General features: G+C 45.1%; 2 protein-coding genes across 5 annotated transcripts in view; both read right to left on the bottom strand.

Annotated features, from left to right (window-relative positions):
• ZDHHC20 (zinc finger DHHC-type palmitoyltransferase 20) overlaps positions 1–20,676 on the bottom strand; it is an 86,291-nt gene extending 65,615 nt beyond the window's left edge. For 3 of the 4 annotated variants that reach the window (XM_066369202.1, XM_066369203.1, XM_066369204.1), the window contains exon 1: positions 20,469–20,676. In XM_066369202.1, coding sequence (XP_066225299.1) covers positions 20,469–20,586 — 118 coding nt within the window. In that variant the 5' untranslated portion in view covers positions 20,587–20,676. The remainder of the gene's footprint in view (positions 1–20,468) is intronic. The other variant, XM_066369206.1, reaches the window with a different exon arrangement.
• Positions 9,751–10,677, bottom strand: LOC136395075 (polyubiquitin-B-like). The gene has a single exon (XM_066369212.1). The coding sequence runs from the start codon at positions 10,591–10,593 to the stop codon at positions 9,904–9,906; it is 690 nt and encodes a 229-aa protein (XP_066225309.1). The 5' UTR covers positions 10,594–10,677; the 3' UTR covers positions 9,751–9,903.
• Positions 20,677–22,282: the final 1,606 nt, after the last annotated feature.

The raw sequence follows: 22,282 nt of genomic DNA, 5'->3' as shown, positions 1-22,282 counted from the left end.
CAAATATTAGTTTGCTTTTATTCCCTCTTGGTTTTAATTTTACTTTTTCAAATGTATTAAGTATCAGTAGTTTAAAGTCAGAACTAATACAAAAAGGTACTCAGAAGGGCCTGGTGCTCACTTTGGCAGCACATATACTCAAAAAGGCCTTTTATTCCTCATCCCAAGTAATCATTTTTAGTAGCATGTGCTTTATCCTTCTAATATATATACATTTTTTAGCAAAATAAGCAAGTAAGTATATACAGAGTGGGGCAAAAGTAGGTTTACAGTTGTTCATATATTATAGAAAATATTACAATCAATAATACAAGAAAAAAGTTTTGCATACTCACAACTGTAAAATTACTTCTACCTACTCTGTATTTCCAATTTCTCCATTTATAAACTGTCCCACACTTTGCTATTGTCATCACTACACTTGAGTCCCTGGACACAGTCATGGCTTGTTTGTAACATACCGCACAGTCCTCCATTGTGTGGGACTTCCAGTGATACAATCAGGCCTCTATGGATAGACATCTGGGATGTCTCCAATCTGCTGCTGCGGCAAAAAATGTGATAATGAATAACCTTATGCATGTGTTGTTTCTGGAAGTTTATTTTCAGTGTAGATTCCTAATAAAGGAATTGATGGGCCAAAAGTAAGTCTGTCCACTTATTCCCAAATCCCTATTATCGGGGTGGTGCCATTTTACACTCCTACCAGCAATATATGAGACTATTTCTCCAAAGTCTACCCAATACAGTGTTTTGAAACTTTCGGTATTGCAGGGTAATTTTACTTTGCATTTATAAGTGAGAGTATTTTTTTCATACATTTATGAGCTATTTTCATTTTCTTTTATTCTAAACTATCTGTTCATGTCACTTATCCATTATTTTCTATCAGGCTTTCCTCACTCCTTGGTTATAAGATCATCCACTCATGTTTCCTTCTAGTACTAGAAAAATCACCATTTAGCAACCAGCCTAGTACTAACTGTTTCAAACAAGAATCCTCAAGAGATGCTAAAAAGAGTAAATGCAAGAAGCTTGAACATAATTTCCCACAAAGGTATTTCCCCAGAAAGACACTGCCTCAGGTTTTCTGGAATCAATCAGGTGCTGAAAGAGTACAAAATATTTAATGGGGACCAACATATGTGAAATTAAGGAGAGGGGGGATTGAGGGGAAGTTGAAAGCAGTGCAGGCCTATCAAAGCCTGGGTTTGGAGCTCTGTAGCATTCGAGCTGTTCTCACTCAGGTACAGGAAGCAGCAGATCCAGGAACGGTATGACCTCAGGTGTGGTGACTCATGTTCAAAGAGCTGACAGCTGCCTGCTGAAGCCACCTGCCACAACTGAACAGCAGCAAGTCCTTTCTTTAAGGGAGATCTGTGTGGTGCACCTAAGTCTACCAGAATACTTATTACTTACAAAAAAAACTGTACCGTTATACAGTGGAGAAACTTGGCAGACTCCACCTTAAGTGGCAGCTAGTTGTAGTCCCCAATGTGGTACATTCAATGACACAGCTTTACTTCTGTGGTACGCTTGCTAAAAACATATACTGAGTCTAATCATGAGAAAATATCAGACAAACCTAATTTCAGGGGCAGTCTCTTCAACAATGTCATGGTCATGACAGACAAAGCAAGACTGAGGAGCTCTTCCAGATTAAAGGGCACTAGAGACATGACCACTAATGGCGCTAAGTGACCATAGACTGGATTCTGGAGCAAAACAATGGCTTGGCTTAGTGAGACAACTGGTGAAGTCTATATGAGGCTTAGAGATTACAAAGTAGTATATTTCATCAATGCTAATTTCCTAATTTTGATAACTGTGCTATGGTTAAAGGAGAATGTTCTTTGATTATAGCTAAAAGTTTGTGTTCCTTTAAAATTTATGTTAAATCCTAACCCACAATGTGACAGAAGTAGGAAGAGGGGCATTTGGGAGGTGATTTGATCATAAGGGTGCAGCACTCATGAAAGGGATTAGTTGTCCTTTATAAAAGAGACACTGAGAGTTCCCTTGTTCCTTCAGCCACGTGAGATTACAGCGAGAAGACTGCCCTCTATGAACCAGGAGGTGGGCCTTCACCAGACACCAATGTGCCAGCACCTTGATCTTGGACTTTCAGCCTCCAGAACCTACATTTCTTGTTGTTTATAAGCTGCCTTGTCTATGGTATTCTGTTACTGGAGCCTGAACAGACTAAGATATTCTATTTCTTAAGAAATAACACTGAGATATTTACAGGTAAAGGGACATTATATCTGCAACTTACCCACAAATCTTTCAAAGGGAGAATGAATGAATGAATGACAAAGCACATGCAGCAAATAACATTTAGGGAATTTGGTTGAAAAAAATATATATATATATACATATGTATTTTTTTGTGTGAGACACACACACACAGATAGACAGAAGGGAGAGAGATGAGAAGCATCAAGTCGTAGCTGTGGCACCTTAGTTGTTCACTGATTGCTTCTCATACATGCCTTGACGGGTGGGGGGCTCCAGCCTAGCCAGTGACCTTTGGGCTCACGCCAGTGACCATGGGGGCATGTTGATGATAAATGAAATCTTTGCAATGTTGCCCTTCTATACATAAACATAAAACAGAAAATGTCTTCCCATTTGTTCAAGTCTACTATTTTCTTTTTAAGATTTTATTTGTTGATTATATGGGGGGAAAGAGAAGTATCAACTCATAGCTGCTTCACTTTAATTGTTCATTGACTACTTGTTATATGTGCCTTAACTGAGCAAGCCTAGGGCCTCAAACCAGGTAGACTCTCTGTCCACTGTGCCACCACAGGCCAGGCCAAGTCTACTTTTGTTCGTATGTTTTCTCTTAAAGTTTTGGCATATATATATATTTTTTTAGTGTGATACAATTTTTTCCTCTGAAGTGAGAACTGCGGTGTGGGGGTGTGGGAGGGGGTGGCGGACAGACAGACTCCCACATGTGCCGGACCTGGATCCACCCGGCATGCCCACCAGGGGGCGATGCTCAACCCATCTGGGGTGTTGCTCCATTGCAACCGGGGACATTCTAGCACCTGAGGTGGAGGTCATGGAGCCATCCTCAGTGCCTGGGCCAACTTTGCTCCCATGGAACCTTGGCTGCGGGAGGGGAAGAGAGAGATAGACAGAAAGGAGGAGGGAAGGGTAGAGAAGCAGATGGGCACTTCTATGTGCCCTGGCTGGGAATCGAACCTGGGACTTCCACACGCTGGGCCGTCGTTCTACTGCTGAGCCAACTGGCCAGGGCAGTTTGGGCATATTTCTTTTCTTTTCTTTTTTTTTTTTTACAGACAGAGAGTCAGAGAGAGGGATAGACAGGGACAGACAGGAATGGAGAGATGAGAAGCATCAATCATTAGTTTTTCGTTGCACGTTGCAACGCCTTAGTTGTTCACTGACTGCTTTCTCATATATGCCTTGACTGCGGGCATTCAGCAGACCGAGTAACCCCTTGCTCAAGCCAGGGACCTTGGGCTCAAGCCGGTGAGCTTTTGCTCAAACCAGATGGCGACCTCGAGGTCTTGAACCTGGGTCCTTCCGCATTCCAGTCTGACGCTCTATCCACTGCGCAACCGCCTGGTCAGGCAGTTTGGGCATATTTCTTAAATATTTTTAGTTTATTCATTTTAGAAAGAGGAGAGAGAGAGAGAAGGGGAGGAGAAGGAAGCAGCAACTCCCATATGTGCCTTGACCAGTCAAGCCCAGGGTTTCGAGCCTGGAAACTCAGTGTTCCAGGTCGATGCTTTATCCATTGTGCCACCACAGGTCAGGTATATTTTATCTTTTTGATGCTATAACGGAGATGTCTTTTCCACCATATTTTCAAGTATTCGTTATTTTCATTTTTGTGTGTATATATAGAAAGTATTGTTTTTGTTTGCTAATTTTATATCCTATTTCATTTAATATTTTATAGAGATTTCTATTATTCTTTTGTCTTTTCTTTTTTTTTTCTTTTTTCTTTTTTTGTATTTTTCTGAAGCTGGAAACGGGGAGAGACAGTCAGACTCCCGCATGCGCCCGACCGGGATCCACCCGGCACGCCCACCAGGGGGCGATGCTCTGCCCCTCCGGGGCGTCGCTCTGTTGCGACCAGAGCCACTCTAGCGCCTGGGGCAGAGGCCAAGGAGCCATCCCCAGCGCCCGGGCCATCTTTGCTCCAATGGAGCCTTGCTGCGGGAAGGGAAGAGAGAGACAGAGAGGAAGGAGAGAGGGAGGGGTGGAGAAGTAGATGGGCGCTCCTCCTGTGTGCCCTGGCCGGAAATCGAACCCGGGACTTCTGCACACCAAGTCGACGCTCTACCACTGAGCCAACCGGCCAGGGCCTATTCCTTTGTCTTTTCAACATTTACTATCACTTCATCTGTTCACAGAAACTTCCAACAACTTATACTTCTATTTTCTGTAAATTGAATGTGGTGACTGATTTTGAAAATGCAGTTACACAGCAATAGCTATAATTACAAGCATCTTACTTTATTGCTGGTTTTACTGGAAATTGATCAAGTATTTTGTGTATGCACAATTTTGTTTAAAAAATATCCATTTAACCCTGGCCAGTTGGCTCAGTGGTAGAGCGTCGGCCTGGCGTGCAGGAGTCTGGAGTTTTATTCCCGGCCGGGGCACACAGGAGAGGCGCCCATCTGCTTCTCCACCCCTCCCCCTCTCCTTCCTCTCTGTCTCTCTCTTCCCTTCCCGCAACCAGGGCTCCACTGGAGCAAAGTTGGCCCGGGCGCTGAGGATGGCTCCATGGCCTCTGCCTCAGGCGCTGGAACGGCTCTGGTTGCGACAGAGCAACACCCCAGAAGGGCAGAGCATCACCCCCTGGTGGGCAAGCCAGGTGGATTCCAGTCAGGCGCATGCAGGAGTCTGACTGCCTCCCTGTTTCCAACTTCAGAAAAATACAAAAAAAAATAATAATAAAATATCCATTTAGCCTGGCTTATGGTGGCGTAGTGGTTGAAACACTGAACTGGAACACTGAGGTTGCAAGGTCGAGGCCCTGGGCTTGCTTGGTCAAGGCACATATCACAAGCAATCAATGAACAACTAAAGTTAAGCAACTATGAGTTGATGCTTCTCACTTCCTCTCCCCTCTCTCTCCTATCTCTAAAAATCAATGAAGAATCCTTATAAAAATCCACTTATTCCTATAAGTGTTTTTTTAAATAAATTAGGAATGGATGGTGCATTTTGCAAATGCCTTTGAAGATCTTTCTTCCTAAATGTATTAATATGATAAATTTTATTTATTTTATTGAGAGACCAACAGGAAGGAAGACAGAAGGAAGGAGAGAAAGTAGCATCAATTCTTAGTTGCTTCATTTTAGTTGTGCATTGATTGCTTCTCCTGTGTGCCATGACCAAGGATTGGACCTCTGGTTCAAGCCAAGCCAGAGTGTTCCAGGACCTGTTTGCTCAAACCAGAGACCTTCAGGTTCAAGTTGGTGACCTCAAAGTCTCAGTTGGCAGGGTTTCCAACAAGCAACCTCAGAGTTTCTGATAGATACTCTATTGACCACACCACCACTGGTCAGGTTAATGGGATGAATTTTAATAACAAAAGTAGAAGTTATTACCCCTTACATTTACTGATAACATCACTTTTTTCAGAGACATTGTGCCTTCAATCCTTATTTCTTATGTCCTACTCCCTACCCCCATCATCATTACTGGTCAACAATTGTCAAAAGGATTTAAATAGATGTTTAATTAAAAATAAAAGAATATGGGCCTGACCTGTAGTGGCGCAGTGGATAAAGCGTGGACCTGGAAATGCTGAGGTCGCCAGTTCAAAACCCTGGGCTTGCCTGGTCAAGGCACATATGGGAGTGGATGCTTCCTGCTCCTCCCCCCTTCTCTCTCTCTCTCTCCTCTCTCTCTCTCCCTCTCTCTCTCCTTTCTAAAATGAATTAAAAAAATAAAAGAAAAGAAAAGAATATGGCCTTGGCCAGTTGGCTCAGGGGTAGAGCACTGGCCCAGCATGTGGCTTTCCTGGGTTCAATTCCTGGTCAGGGCACAAAGGAGAGGTACCCATCTGATTCTCCACCCCTCTCCGTCTGGCATCTCTCCCTCTCTCTCTCTCTCTCTCTCTCTCTCACACACACACACACTTTCCCTCCTGCAGCCATGGCTCGATTGGAGCAAATTGGCCCCAGGCGCTGGGGATAGAACCTTGGCCTTGGCTTCAGGTGCTGAGAAGAGCTCGGTTGCTGAGCAAGGAAGTATCACTCCCTAGTGGGCTTGCCAGGTGGATCCTGGTTGGGTGCATGTGGGAGTCTGTCTCTGCCTCCCCTCCTCTCACTACATAAAGAAAAAAAAGAATATGTCAAGAAATACATAAAAATATTAAGATAAAGTTACATAGTTACAGCAGGGCTTCTTAAAATTTGTAATATGCAAGTGAGCTCTGTGATAAAAGATATATGAAGTCCAAATGCATGTGACCACATACATTTACACGTTTAAATTCCCACTGTCAAATACAGTTCCTGGAACACTGTAAGCACTCAACATTTGATAAACAACTAAACTAACATAGAGATGTTGTTAAAAGTCAGGCATTCTCTGTATTTGAAATTGTGGGTCACCTACAATGTGAATACATCCCACTCTTCTATTAGCATGGGAATTGACAGTGTGCAATCAGTCCACTCGTTCAACAAACATCTACTGAGTACACACCACACAGGGCCTATTAGGTTCTGGATAGAGAGCAGTGAACGCACTACTCAAGAGGCACAACTACGTATGTCTAGTCACTGTGAGCCTCAGGAAGAAAAACAAGGCAGGGAGAAGAGAAAGTGAAAGAGGAAGCACTTACTACACAGGGTGCTTGGGTGCACACGGAGTGCAGAGGTACTAGAGAGACCTCGGGGCGGAAGCACGCAAGCCTGACCCTGCAGAACAGGGCCCGCTTGCCACAGCAGAGCAGCGAGTATGACCGTACAGAGAATGCAAACTGCTCCAGTGCAGTAGGAAAAAAGGGGTAAGCTAATGGAGGGTCCTGGGAGGAGCACTAATAATCCTGATGGGTTTTCTTTTCTTTTCTTTTCTTTTATTATTTTATTTTATTTTTGTATTTTTCTGAAGCTGGAAACAGGGAGAGACAGTCAGACAGACTCCCGCATGCGCCAGTCCGGGATCCACCCGGCACGCCCACCAGGGGCTATGCTCTGCCCACCAGGGGGCGATGCTCTGCCCCTCCGGGGCTTCGCTCTGCCGAGACCAGAGCCACTCTAGCGCCTGGGGCAGAGGCCAAGGAGCCATCCCCTTGGCTGCGGGAGGGGAAGAGAGAGACAGAGAGGAAGGAGGGGGGGGGGGGTGGAGAAGCAAATGGGCGCTTCTCCTATGTGCCCTGGCCGGGAATCGAACCCGGGTTCCCCACACGCCAGGCCGACGCTCTACCGCTGAGCCAACCGGCCAGGGCCCCTGATGGGTTTCAGAAGATCCACTCTGGACCTGGCAGGGTAGCTCAACTTGGTCACAGAGTACTCCCAATTCGCTAAGGTTGCGGGTTTAATCCCCAGTCAGGATACAGACAGGAGCAGGTAGATGTTTCTGTCTCTCTCTCTCTCTCTCTCTCTCTAAAGCCAATCAATAAATTTTTTTAGTGAAGAAATAAAAAATAAAAGATCTAATCTGGCCTTCTGGAGGGTGGGGTAGGAAGAATATACTGTGAGGAGGCTACTGCATATGTACATGAGATTGTTATCTACACTCTTTCAATAACTGTAAAAAGTATACCTGCCCTGGCCAGGTAGCTCAGTTGGTTAGTGTCATCTGGACATGCCACGGTTGCAGGTTTGATACCTTGTCAGGACACATACAAGAATCAAACAACGGCTGACCAGTGGTGGTACAATGGATACAGTGCCAACCTGAGACGCTGATGTCCCAGGTTTGAAACCCTGAGGTCACTTGGCTTGACTGCAGGATCATCAACAAGATCCCAAGGTTGCTGGGTTGAGCAAGGGGTCATTGGTTTGGCTGGAGCCCCCCAGTCAAAGCACATGTGAGAAGCAACCAATGAAAAACTAAACTACCACAACTAGAGTTGATGCTTCTCATCTCTCCTCCCCTCGCCCCCTTGCTGCCTTTCTCTCCAAAAGAAATCAACAAATGAATGCATAAATAAGTGAAATAAGTCGATGGTTCTCTTTCTCCAAATAAGTAAATTTTAAATAAAATTACCATTCTGTTAAAAAAAAAAGTATACTAGTTATCCACAGAAGAATGGGAATCAAAGAGTATTAGGGAGGGAAAAGATCAGTATAATCTCACAGTAGTAATGTACACTATTAACATTTTTGTACACTGGTATTTCTTTCAAATATGATATCCTTTCACAATAAGTTCATGTTTGTCTTTACACATTGTTCTATTACTATGTTAATAAGTTACTCCTGTGATTCCAATTGGGTAGGCTCAAGTTCACATAGTACAATAAAGAATTGAAAAGAGCCCTGGCCGGTTGGCTCAGCGGTAGAGCGTCGGCCTAGCGTGCGGAGGACCCGGGTTCGATTCCTGGCCAGGGCACACAGGAGAAGCTCCCATTTGCTTCTCCACCCCTCCGCCGCGCTTTCCTCTCTGTCTCTCTCTTCCCCTCCCGTAGCCAAGGCTCCATTGGAGCAAAGCTGGCCCGGGCGCTGGGGATGGCTCCTTGGCCTCTGCCCCAGGCGCTAGAGTGGCTCTGGTCCCAATATGGCGACGCCCAGGATGGGCAGAGCATCGCCCCCTGGTGGGCAGAGCGTTGCCCCATGGTGGGCGTGCCGGGTGGATCCCGGTCGGGCGCATGCGGGAGTCTGTCTGACTGTCTCTCCCTGTTTCCAGCTTCAGAAAAATGCAAAAAAAAAAAAAGAATTGAAAAGAACTGAACATAGTAAACAGAAATGTTCTAAAAACAAGTTTGTTTTTTTTTGTTTGTTTGTTTTTTCCTGCATTTTTCGGAAGCTGGAAACGGGGAGGCAGTCAGACAGACTCCTGCATGCGCCCGACCGGGATCCACCCGGCATGCCCACCAGGGGGCGATGTTCTGCCCCTCTGGGGCGTCGCTCTGTTGCGTTCAGAGCCATTCTAGCGCCTGAGGCAGAGGCCACAGAGCCATCCCCAGCGCCCGGGCCATCCTTGCTCCAATGGAGCCTTGGCTGCGGGAGGGGAAGAGAGAGACAGAGAGGAAGGAGAGGGGGGAGGGGTGGAGAAGCAAATGGGCGCCTCTCCTGTGTGCCCTGGCCGGGAATCGAACCCAGGACTCCTGCACACCAGGCCGACGCTCTACCGCTGAGCCAACCGGCCAGGGCCTTTTTTTTTTTTAAGTTTTTATTTATTTATTTTAGAGAGAGGAGAGAGAAAGAGAGAGAGATGGAGGGAGGAGCAGGAAGCATCAACTCCCATATGTGCCTTGACCAGGCAAGCCAGGGTTTCGAACTGGCAACCTCAGCATTCCAGGTCGACGCTTTATCCACTGCACCACCATAGGTCAGGCTAAAAACAAGTTTTAAAATGTTTATTATCAAGACTTAGGGATCTCAGTCCTGGATGGGTGGTTCAGTGGATAGTGTTGTCCCAGTGCACTGAGGTTGCAGGTTCCATCCCCAATCAGGGCATGTATGGGAAGCAACCAATGAGTACACAACTAAATGGAACAATTAAGTGGAACAATGAGTTGATGAGTCTCTCTCTCTCTCTAATCAATGAAAAAATTAGAAAAAAAGACTATGGATCTCTATCTTTTTTTTTTTTTACCATGCAATGAAACTTTTATTAACATTTTGAACAGGTTTAGCTATTACTGAAATGGTGATTTCTAAACTTAAATTGGGGCAAACAGCTAGAATGCAGAGTAATGCCATCACTGGGCACTATGAAAGCAAAACTGAAGAATTAACAGTCACCCCTCAGACGCAGAACCAGGTGCAGGGTGGACTCTTTCTGGACATTGTAATCAGAAAGAGTGCGGCCATCTTCCAGCTGCTTGCCTGCAAAGATGAGCCGCTGCTGGTCAGGGGGGATGCCCTCCTTATCCTGGATCTTGGCCTTCACATTCTCGATGGTGTCGCTGGGCTCCACCTCCAGGGTGATGGTCTTGCCAGTGAGGGTCTTCACAAAGATCTGCATTCCACCCCTCAGACGGAGAACCAGGTGCAGGGTAGACTCTTTCTGGATGTTGTAATCAGAAAGAGTGCGGCCATCTTCCAGCTGCTTGCCTGCAAAGATGAGCCGCTGCTGGTCAGGGGGGATGCCTTCCTTATCCTGGATCTTGGCCTTCACATTCTCGATGGTGTCGCTGGGCTCTACCTCCAGGGTGATGGTCTTGCCGGTCAGGGTCTTCACAAAGATCTGCATTCCACCCCTCAGGCGCAGAACCAGGTGCAGGGTGGACTCTTTCTGGATGTTGTAATCAGAAAGAGTGCGGCCATCTTCCAGCTGCTTGCCTGCAATGATGAGCCACTGCTGGTCAGGGGGGATGCCTTCCTTATCCTGGATCTTGGCCTTCACATTCTCGATGGTGTCACTGGGCTCCACCTCCAGGGTGCCGGTCTTGCCGGTCAGGGTCTTTACAAAGATCTGCATTTTGACCTGCTAACGAACGCCCAGTCCGCCCACGTTGAGTGGCTCCAACAACAGCAAGCAAACCCCCGCAACAAACGCCAGTCGCCTCTCTGGATCTCTATCTTAAAGAAATCTACTCTGCATAAAACATTTATTTGTGCCTGAGGAGAATTGGTGGCTGTTGTGAGTAGATAAAGTCTGATTTCTCATATTAAAGAGTATGGTCCCTGACCCCACTGTGGGATTCACATAGATACCTCAGAACGCCTGAGTAAGTTATAGATTTTATCAACACAAACTTCCTGAGGTGGAAGATGTTGTGATGGTGAATATAAGGTCCATTGCTAAAATAGGGGCTATGTCAGCCTGTTGTAATACAATAATATTAAAGGCATGATCTGTCTTGTCTTTATTTTTTTCTTTTTTATTAAGTGAGAGCATTTTTTAAGGAGTGGCGTAATTTCACTAGAGACAAATCTTTAAGAACAGTCATAAATTTGGGCTTTCTATTTCTTATGTCTCCAGATTGACACATCTTTACAGTTCAGTGCTTCCATGTAACTTACCAGGGGCACCCAAAGCACACAGTCCCAACCTTTCTATATCAATGTAGCAAGCAAACATTAAATAAACTTGAGGAATATTAAAAAAATATCACCTTTATTTGTGAACTACTATTTTTCTTTCTGAAGAAGAGAGAAAGAGAGGGAGGGAGGGGAGAGAGAGAAAAGCATCAACTCATAGTTGCAGCATTTTAGTTTTTCAATGATTGCTTCTCATACATGCCTTGACCAGGGGACTCAAGGCGAGCCAGTGACCTCAAGCCAGCAACCTCGGGATCACATCGATGATCCCACACTCATGCCAGAGACCCTGTACTCGAGCCAATAAGCCCATGCTCAAGTCAGCAACTTCAGGGTTTTGAGACGGGGAGCTAGATGACTTGGGTGGATGCTCTATCCACAGCGCCAACAAAGGTCAGGCTGTGCCCTACTACTTGTTATTTAAGTATAGGTACACTTCTGTTCAAGAAGTTGTGCTGTGTATTTCAGCAAGAACAAGATCTGAGCAGCTTATATGCTAACGGAAATAGTGTCAGGTATTGATCTTAAAGTCCCATGTGCTGATCATGTGTAGGGCTTACCCCCTTAGACAACACATTCCGACACCTGCAGCGGCTCATCACTGAATAGGCACATTTCTGCAATATGATCTTCAAATATAGCTACATTAAAAAAGTATATATAGTTTTAAAATGGTGTGAAAATGTGCTCCTTCACTCACTGAAGAGTGTATGGGGATTGTGGGGAGGGAACAATGAAACTACAGCAACTCTAATTGACTTATTAAGCTCATTTATCAAGTACTAAAGTATAGCAAAGTGGCCACCATGGTGGTCTCGAACAAATAAAGGAAAAGTGGGAAGGAAATTATGTCAGAGAAGTAAGGGCTTTAGGTCTTCAACTGAATAAGACACGAAGCTGGCCCCAGTTTTCAGAAGATGAATGACAAATCTGGTGTTAATTTTTTTGAATTTATTTATTGATTTAATAAAGAAAGAGAAGAGAGACAGAAACATCTATCTGTTCCTCTATGTGCCCTGACCAGGGATCAAACCCACAACCTTTGCATTTCAGGTCAACATTCTAACCAACTGACGTACCTGGCCAGGGCCTGATATTACTTTTAAAGGGATCATTCCAGCTGCTTCATGGAGACTAGACAGGGTACAGGGTGAGGGTGAGGATAAGGTGAGGAGGGAGAGACATGATTAAGGGTATTACAATGATACAGGTGATAACATTGCATTAACAAACTACACAACACTCAGTGACATTAAACAACTACCATTAATTATTTCTTCCAGTTGTGTGGATCGGCAGTTCAGGCTACAATTAGCTGAACTGTTTTTCTATTAGCTGCAGTCAACTGGCAGTTTGGGACAGGAAAGTCTAGGATGGCCTCTCTCTATGTGCTCTAGCCTAGACTCCCTTAATGATGACCAGAACATTCCAAATGTTCATACTTTGTAGCATTGTAATTAGGTACATAAAATATAGTTTTTGTGTTCTCTTGATGAATAAACATGCATGCTGTCTTGAGCCCCAGGCTCCAGATCTCACACATCACTTCCATGTCTTTCCACTGATCAATGCAAGTACAAGACCAGCCTGGATCACTGGGTAAGTAAACAGATACCACCTCTTTTTTTTTTTCTTTCTAATATTTTATTTATTGATTTTAGAGAGAAGAGAGAGAGGAGAGAGAGAAAAGGGAATGAGGAGGAGCAGGAAGCATCAACTTACAGTAGTTGTTGCTTCTTGTATGTGCCTTGACTGGGAAAGCCCAGGGTTTCAAATCGGTGACCTCAGGATTCCAGGTGGACGCTCTATTTACTGCGCCACACCTGGTCAGGCATCCATTATTTTTTTTAAAGGCAGAGATTTTCAGATTGACTGAAAAAGCAAGACCTAACCACAGTGGTCCTTCATCTATCACAGGGGGTAGGTTCAAGAACTTCCCGCGATAGGCAAAAATCTGCAAAGTAGCAACCTTACATTTATTTTATTATTTATATATATTTTAAGGCTTTAAAAACCCTCCCCACACTCTTACAAACCTTTCCCATACTATTATTAACCTTTCCCACACTTATTTTGCTTATTTTACCGCAAAAATAATTAAAATAATAAATACATAAAAATACCTATATACTGCAAAATTCCGTGATATAGCAAAAAATCCACAATAAAAAATTAGTATGTATATACAATTTAAAAATCTGTGCTACAGTGAGGCCACAAAAAGTGAACCACTATATGGCTAGGGACAACTTATATGCTGCTTACAAGAAATGCTTTTTATTTTTTTAATGTTTTTTAAAATGTTATTTATTCATTTTAGATAAGTAGGAGGAGAGAGAGAGATATAAGGCAGGGGTCCCCAAACTTTTTACACAGGGGCCAGTTCACTGTCCCTCAGACCGTTGGAGGGCCGGACTATAAAAAAAAACTATGAACAAATCTCTATGCACACTGCACATATCTTATTTTAAAGTAAAAAAAACAAAACGGGAACAAATACAATACTTAAAATAAAGAACAAGTAAATTTAAATCAACAAACTGACCAGTATTTCAATGGGAACTATGCTCCTCTCACTGACCACCAATGAAAGAGGTGCCCCTTCTGGAAGTGCAGTAGGGGCCGGCTAAATGGCCTCAGGGGGCCGCATGCTGGCGGTAGTTTGAGGACCCCTGATATAAGGGCAAGGGGAGGAGCAGGAAGCATCAACTCCCGTATGTGCCTTGACCAGGGAAGCCCAGGGTTTCAAACCAGCAACCTCAGTGTTCCAGGTTGACGCTTTATCCACTGCCAAGAAATGCATTTTAAATATAAAAACATAAATAGGTTAGCCCTGGCCGAATAGTTTGGATGGTTAGAGCACCATCTGGATACACAAAGGTTGCTGGTTCAATCCCTGGTCAGGACAGAAATAGTTCGATGATTCTGTCTCTCTCCTTTCCCCTCTGAAATGAATAAACAGGTTAAAGTGAGAGGAAAGAGAAAGACATACCATCCTAACACTGAATAAAAGAAAGATCAGTGGACGTATTAATATCTGTCAAAGTAGACTTCAAAGTAAACAATATCACCAGTGCTAAGGTAATTTCACAATGATAAAGGGTCAATTCATCAAGAGGACACAAAAACTATATTTTATGTACCTAATTACAATGCTACAAAATAATGAAGCAAAAACTGATAGACAAATCCACAATTATAGTCATAACTTTTTCAATAATTAATAGACAATATAAAGTCAGCAAGAACACAGAAGGCTTGAACAACATTACCAACTTGCCTTTTGACATTTAGGGAACATTATGACATAATAGGATACTTGACCCAACAATAAGCAGCAAAATATACTACTGGGTGTAGAATGAATTTTCTCAAATGTACAGGAACATTTTTAAGAGAGACCACTTTCTGGGCCACAAAACAAGCCTGAATACATTTTAATCTTTTTTAATGTATTCACTTTAGAGTAGGGGGGGGTAAGAAGGGCAGAGGAGCAGGAAGCATCAACTGCCATGTGTGCCTTGAACAGGAAAGCCCAGGGTTTCGAACCGGCGACCTCAGCATTCCAGGTTGACGCTTTGTCCACTGTGCCACCACAGATCAGGCTAATTTATTTATTTATTATTTATTCATTTTAGAAATAGAGAGAGGCCTGAATACATTTTAAAGAACTCAAAACACAGAAAGTGTGTTTTCTAACCACATGGAATTAAATTTAAAATAGGTAGTAAAATAACAGTGGAGAAGATATCCAAATAACTCCAAGCTAAATAGCATACTTTTAAAATACCATGGATCAAAGATGAAATCAAAAGTGAAATTGGAAAATAATTTGAAGTGAGTGAAAATACAGCGTATCAAAATTGATGAGATGCACCTGACCTGTGGTGGCGCAGTGGATAAAGTGTCGACCTGGAAATGCTGAGGTCGCTGGTTCGAAACCCTGGGCTTGCCTGGTCAAGGCATATGGGAGTTGATGCTTCCAGCTCCTCCCCCCTTCTCTCTCTCTCTCTCTCTCTCTCTCTCCTCTCTCTTTCTCCCTCTCTCTCCTCTCTAAAAAAAAAAAAAAAAGTTGATGAGATGCAAATAAAACAGTATGAGGGATAAATTTATTTATTTATTTATTCATTCATTCATTCATTCATTCATTCAATTTTTCAGAGAGGAAGGGAGGGAGAGACAGACTCCTACATGTGCCTCAACCAGGATCCACTAGGGTGCGATGCTCTGCTCATCTGGGGCATTGCACCATTGCTCAGAAACTAAGCTGTTCTTAGCACCTGAGGTGGAGGGTCAGGTGAGTCCTCATTGCCCAGGGCCAACTTGATCCAAACGAGCAATGGCTGCAGTAGGGGAAGAGAGAAAGAGAGAGAGAGAGGGGAGAGAGAGAAGCAAGAGGGGGAGGGGTGGAAAAGTAGATAGGTGCTTCTCCTGTGTGCCCTGACAAGGAATCAAATCCAGGACATCCACATGCTGGGCCAGTGCTCTACCACTGAGCCAACCAGCCAGGGACAAATTTATAAGATTAAACGCCTGAGGATTCAGTAATATCAGTTTCCACATTAAGAAACTAGAAAAACAGCCTGACCAGGAAGTGGCAGAGTGGATAGAGAGTCAGACTGAAATGCAGAGGACCCAAGTTCAAGACCCCAAGGTTGCCAGTTTGAGCAAGGCTCACCAGCTTGAGCCCAAAGTCACTGGCTTGAGCAAGGGGTCACTCAGTCTGCTGGAGTCCCCCCCCCCCCCATCAAGACACATATGAGAAAGCAATCAATGAACAACTAAGGTGCCACAACAAAGAATTGATGCTTCTCATCTGTCTGTCCCTCTCTCTCTGTCACAAAAAAATAAAATAAAATAAAATGCATGTGGTGTGGGTTTTAAAAAAATAACTAGAAAAAACAGCAAGTTAAACCCAAAGTAAAAGAAAGGGAATAATAAATATCAGATTAGAAATCAATGAAGCTGAAAACAGAGGCCCTGGCCGGTTGGCTCAGCGGTAGAGCATCGGCCTGGCGTGTGGGGGATCCGGGTTCAATTCCCGGCCAGGGCACATAGGAGAAGCGCCCATTTGCTTCTCCATCCCCTACCCCTCCTTCCTCTCTGTCTCTCTCTTCCCCTACCGCAGCCAAGGCTCCATTGAAGCAAAGATGGCCCAGGCGCTGGGGATGGCTCCTTGGCCTCTGCCCCAGGCGCTAGAGTGGCTCTGGTCTCCGCAGAGCGACGCCCGGAGGGGCAGAGCAGCGCCCCCTGGTGGGCAGAGCGTCGCCCCTGGTGGGCGTGCCGGGTGGATCCTGGTCGGGCGCATGCGGGAGTCTGTCTGTCTCTCCCCATTTCCAGCTTCAGAAAAATACAAAAAAAAAAAAAAAAAAGAAACTGAAAACAGAAAAAACAACAGAGAAAAACCAAGATCTGGCTCTTTTGAAATCAATAAACACATGGGAATCAACTGTGTCCATACAGTGTGCTCAATGTTGCTGTTTAAGGTCTTTATCTGGTCTCATTCTAAATCTGATGAAATTATGAAGGAGACAGTGGAATTATTAAGACATATAGACTCAGAGTTCTTATCTATGTATTTTTCTCTGAAAAATATAAAAGGCATATAGATCCCTGGGCAAACCAAACAGCTCTTCCAATTAACAGTTTTCTTGGGAGTCAAATAAAGAGATTGAATTCGATAATCTCTAAAAACATGCGAAATAAGAGGTACATACCTACCACTAACAGCTACAAATGACCTGAACAAGATGTTCTGATAAAATCCTGGAAACGTGGAGAAAAGTTGATCCATAACTAAATTCTTATGTTTAAATATCAGCCTTGGGGGGAAAATCAAAGGAGAATTTTGGTTTACTTTAAAATCAAAGACCAATGTTACTAATTACTTAATCATTACTTCTCTGCTTATCATTCCTGTGAGATGGCCATCTTAGATGCATTACTTCTTACTCAATGTTGTCCTCAATCCTACTCCTTCCAGTAATAGGAGTTCCTGATTTTATATATACACATACACACACACACAAATACATATGCATACATACACACACACCCGTATACAATGTATGTGTGTGTGCATGAAATTACAAAATGAAGAAGTAATACAAGTTGGAATGAAATGAGGGCCTCTCATAAACAATTTATTTGTTGAAATACTACTATAGGCCTGATACTTTTATTTTCTGACGTATTTAGGAACCTTCTGCTGCCACCTTTTAGGAGAAAATTATCTCATACAAATAGATCATAAATAATACTGAAATCTGTCTGTGTAAACAAGTTGACTAGTCTTGCATCAAGGTTAATTTTAAAAGCATGGGCTCCAGAATTAAACCATCTGCGTTCCAATTCTGATCATGTCATATATTAGTTGCATGACCCTGGACAAATTATTCAACTTTATGGAGAGTATTATAAATATTAAGTAAATTAATACTTGTAAAGATAATTATTCTCTCCCATCTAGTTTGATAAAGAATACCTGAAGCTATGAAAATTTTATAAAAATTTAAAAAAATACAACCCAGCACATTAAATACAACTCATACAACTCTCAATTTAAGTTCCTATAAAGCAGGGGTCCAGGGGGCCAGTTCACTGTCCCTCAGACAATTGGAGGGCCGAACTATTAAAAAAACTATGAACAAATCCCTATGCACACTGCACATATCTTATTTTAAAGTAAAAACACAAAACAGAAAAAAAAATGGGAACAAATACAATATTTAAAATAAAGACAAGTAAATTTAAATAAACAAACTGACCAGTATTTCAATGGGAACTATGCTCCTCTCACTGACCACCAATGAAAGAGGCGCCCCTTTCCGAAGTGCTGTGGGGGCCAGATAAATGGCCTCAGGGGGTCGCATGTGGCCCGCAGGCCGTAGTTTGGGGACCCCTGCTCTAAAGTTATACACTGATGTATTTCAGTGGGAGCATCTGTGCTTATGAAAAGATAAACATACATAAGTAGTTTAAAGAAGTTTTAATATGAGACTGAATGAGGTTTTATTGTTTTGTTTTAGCAAGAGAGAGATAGACAGGGACAGACAGGAAGAGAGAGAGATGAGAAGCATCAATTCTTTGTTGCAGCATCTTAGTTCTTCATTGATTGCTTTCTCACATGTGCCTCGACCGGGGGACTCCAGCATAGAAAGTGACCCATTACTCAAGCCAGCGACCTTGGACTTAAGCCAGAGACCACGGGGTCAGGTCTATGATCCCATGCTCAAGACTGAGACCTTGCACTCAAGCCGGCAACCTCCAGTTTCGAACCTGGGTTCTCAGCATCCCAGACCACGCTCTATCCACTGCACCACCGCTAATGAGCTTTTATGCTCAGCTATATAGTCCAAGGATGCGGCAGACTTCTCAAATTCTCCCTAAGCTCATATACCTTAGAAGTATCAAATGCAGGCTTTTATATAAGACCTTTCACTATCAGTATTTTAAAATGCCCTCAATGGCCCACTCACTAGTTACATGTGGAATACAAAGATAAGGATAACAATCTGAAAGCCACTCAACAATTTTGTGACCTAACCAAAGGGTCTATTTGCTGTTTCATTTATCACACCCATGGCATATGGAGGGGAGAATGATGAAAAGTCCCCCCATCCCCACAAGCACACAGAACTTCTCAATTCACGTTCATTTTTCCTTTCTTTACCTCTGATGTCACCTTTTGATAGATTGTGCAATGTCAACACAGATACATTTTTTAAGTGTTCCTTCAGAAGCTTTACTTCACAATCAATACAGAATTAAAATAGAGTGGAAATAACTTTCTGATAGAATTAAATAAGATTGGTACAACTTTTGTAATAGATATGCCTACTCGAGGGTAAATGAAAGTATGATCTAAGCTGATGAAAACTCTATAATCACTATCAACTTCTGGAAGTAGCCTCAAGAAGTACCTAACTAGATCCCTTATCAATGAACTCAAACATAATTTTTGGCAAACACTCTGGTACCCAAAAGGATGATACTAAACAAGAACAGTCAACAGGTTATTATTATTTGGAAACGTATTCCACAACTCATTTATTCTGGGCCTAAGTGCAGGGATCGTTTTCCTCAGAATTAAGTATTCTACAGCAGTGGTCCCCAACCTCCCCAACCTTTTTTGGGCCACGGACCGGTTTAATGTCAGAAAATATTTTCACGCACCGTCCTTTAGGGTGGGACGGATAAATGTATCACGTGACCGAGACAAGCGTCAAGAGTCTTAGACGGATGTAACAGAGGGAATCTGGTCATTTTTAAAAAATAAAACATTGGCCTGACCTGTGGTGGCACAGTAGATAAAGTGTCAACCTGGAAACACTGAGGATGCCGGTTCAAAACCCTGGCTTGCCTGGTCAAGGCACATATGGGAGTTGATGCTTCCTGCTCCTCCCCCTTCTTTCTAACTCCCCCCTCCTCTCTAAAATAAATAAATTAATTAATTAAAAATAAAACATTGTTCAGACTTAAATATAAATCAAACGGAAATCATGTAAGTTACTTATTCTTTCTCTGCGGACCGGTACCAAATGGCCCACGGACGGGTACCAGTCCGCGGCCTGGGGGTTGGGGACCACTGTTCTACAGTACAAAAAACTTTTCTTAAAGGTGGCTATTTTAATTTAAAGGTGATCAAAACACTGTATCCCGTGTGCAGCGCTGGGAGTGTGCCAAGTGGCCAACGGAGCGGCTCCGCACCCCACGGCCCGCACCCGTCTCCTTCAGCGCACGATACACGGTCCCCGAGCCGAAACAGCGTTCGCTCCGGGCCCCGCGGACGGGGACAAGCGGCGACACGGAGCCTCGCGCGGATTCAAACAGTCGCGGGTCCAGCGCAGGACGCCGTCTCCTAGGACACACCCATCAGCTGGCGGTCGCCCCGAAGGGAACTCCACGGTGTTCCGAGGGACAGAAACGTCTTTCCCTCCTGGAGACGGGGGCTGCGCCCGTACACTACTCCCGCGGCGTGTGTGGCCGTCCATCCCCTTTCCCGGGGAGCCGGGAGGACCAACGAAAGAAGCGGCAAGAAGGACAGCTACGCGGCCCTCTACCCCGAGAACGGGCGGGCCGGAGCCTCCGGAAGCGGACAGCGCGGAAGGGACCCTGGTCCGCTTGGTCTTTGTCCACAAGCGGCGCTGGGGCGGCGGACGGCTCGGCTCACACACGGGGCTTCCCCCACCCGGAGGGTGGCCGCGGTCCCCACTCCGCGGGCCCGGCGCCCCGGGGACCGCCGCCCAGGAACGGCCGCACTTCAGCAACGTGGCACCGCCGCGCCGCCCGCTCCCGCCGCCCGGTACTCACACACGCATAGCTCCACCACGTACGCATAGTAGGACCAGGCCACCACAAAGGCGATGAACAGCACCGGCACCCAGCCCACGCCGCGCTGGCAGCAGCGCCAGAACCGCCCCGGCGCCATATTCCGGGGCGGCTGCAGCACTGCGGCCGCAAGAACACCGGACTCCGGCTGGCGACGCAGGGGCTCAGAAGGCCGCTCGCCGTGCCAGCCCCGCCCCGCCCCGCCCCGCCGCGCCACGCCAGCCCCGCCCCGCCCCGCCGCGCCGCGCCAGCCGTCACCCTTGGGGTGGGGCTCCTGTGGTCAGTAAAGGCGGGCCGGCGCCAGGGGCGAGGCCTGAGCTCAAGGCCGCCGGGAGCGGACCGGGCCGGCCGGCGCGGGCGGAGGAGGTGGGAGGAGAGGGCTGGCTCAGTGCGTGGGATAGTGTTGCGGCAACCCTGCCTTCCGCAGGGGGCTGAACCGTGGACTTCGTCTGCGTACCCGCGTTCCCCCGGAGATGGGTTTAAAGTGGGGAGCGCCCGCCCGCCACGTGCAGGCGGGGGACGGACGTTGCTAAGAGGCTCCTGCGGGTCAGTTGCCTCGAGCAGCTTTGCCGTTCAGAAAATGGGAGCCATCCAATTGCTGAATAGCCTACTGCAACTTTATCTGAGCTTCTCAAAATCTTTAGATAGTACCCACAACCTAATTTACATCTGTGTGTTGTGCTTCTTTTTTTCTTCGTTTTCCTGGTGGGATTTCCATCAGCTCCAGCCCACTGGAACAGTGAACATACACAAAAGCGTGGGAGCAGAGCCAAGAGAAGAAAAGGTGGGCCCCGGGAAGCCCATTCTCCTGCTTTCCCAAATTGGAGATACTACTACTGGAAAGAAGAGGAGAAAAGGGAGCTGATTTCAATCATAAAAAGGCCATAAATGGAGCTACAAGAATTCACCAAATATGAGCCTGTTTGCCAAACACCGTGGTGACTTCAGGGAAGGCCAAGTTAAAGAAGGTTCATTAGGAAGAGGAAACTGCCCTGAAGATGGCAGCAGGGGTCTCAAACTCGCGGCCGCGGGCCGGGAGTTTGAGACCCCTGGATAAGGAATGGGTGTGTGTGTGCGGTCTCCAACGGTGGCATGTTTAGTGCCCCCTTCTGGACGACCATGTGGTCTGGTTTACCAGAATGTGCCGGCAATATTGGATCAGCCAAGTCAGGGTTGGAGATCCTGGAGTGTAATGACAAGAACACAGAGTCCAAATCAAACAGACCTGCATGCCAGTCTTGGTCTGACGAGTGGTGCACCCTTGAACATTGGGTCCTTCTGATCTGAAAAATGGGGATAATACCTCACAGGGTCAAAGTTATGTGAAGAGTACACAGAATAGGTAAATCAGTTTCTGTAGTGTCTGGCCCCAGTAAATGTTTAATAAATGTTAGCTGTTATTATTATTATTACTATCATTATAATCCAAAGAGCAGTTTGTGCCTATATTTGAAGGAATTTTAAATATTGGAACTTGAGAGAAGCATAAAAACACTAATGAGGAGAGAAATAAAAAGTCTACAGATTAAACTATGCACAGCTTTCCATCACAGTTGATGGAAACACACATCCAGACTGGACATTGTGGTGTGGTCTACAGGAATGAGTCTGGAATGTTGATGGAGTCTGTAAAGCCAGAAGCCATGGCCACTATCACAGCAGCCCGTCCCATGCAGGTCCGCATTGGATTCAGACAGTCGGTAAAGAAACAATGGAGCCAAGAACTGATGGGTCATCATCTTTAATTCTAGCTTGCACCCGATGGGCAAGTAAAAACACACACTGGGCTCCAAACC

The sequence above is a fragment of the Saccopteryx leptura genome, chromosome 2 (assembly GCF_036850995.1).
Source record: "Saccopteryx leptura isolate mSacLep1 chromosome 2, mSacLep1_pri_phased_curated, whole genome shotgun sequence".
Taxonomy (NCBI): Eukaryota; Metazoa; Chordata; class Mammalia; order Chiroptera; family Emballonuridae; genus Saccopteryx; species Saccopteryx leptura.
The sequence above is the reverse complement of the archived record's forward strand: the minus strand, read 5'-3'. Positions and strand labels throughout refer to the sequence as shown.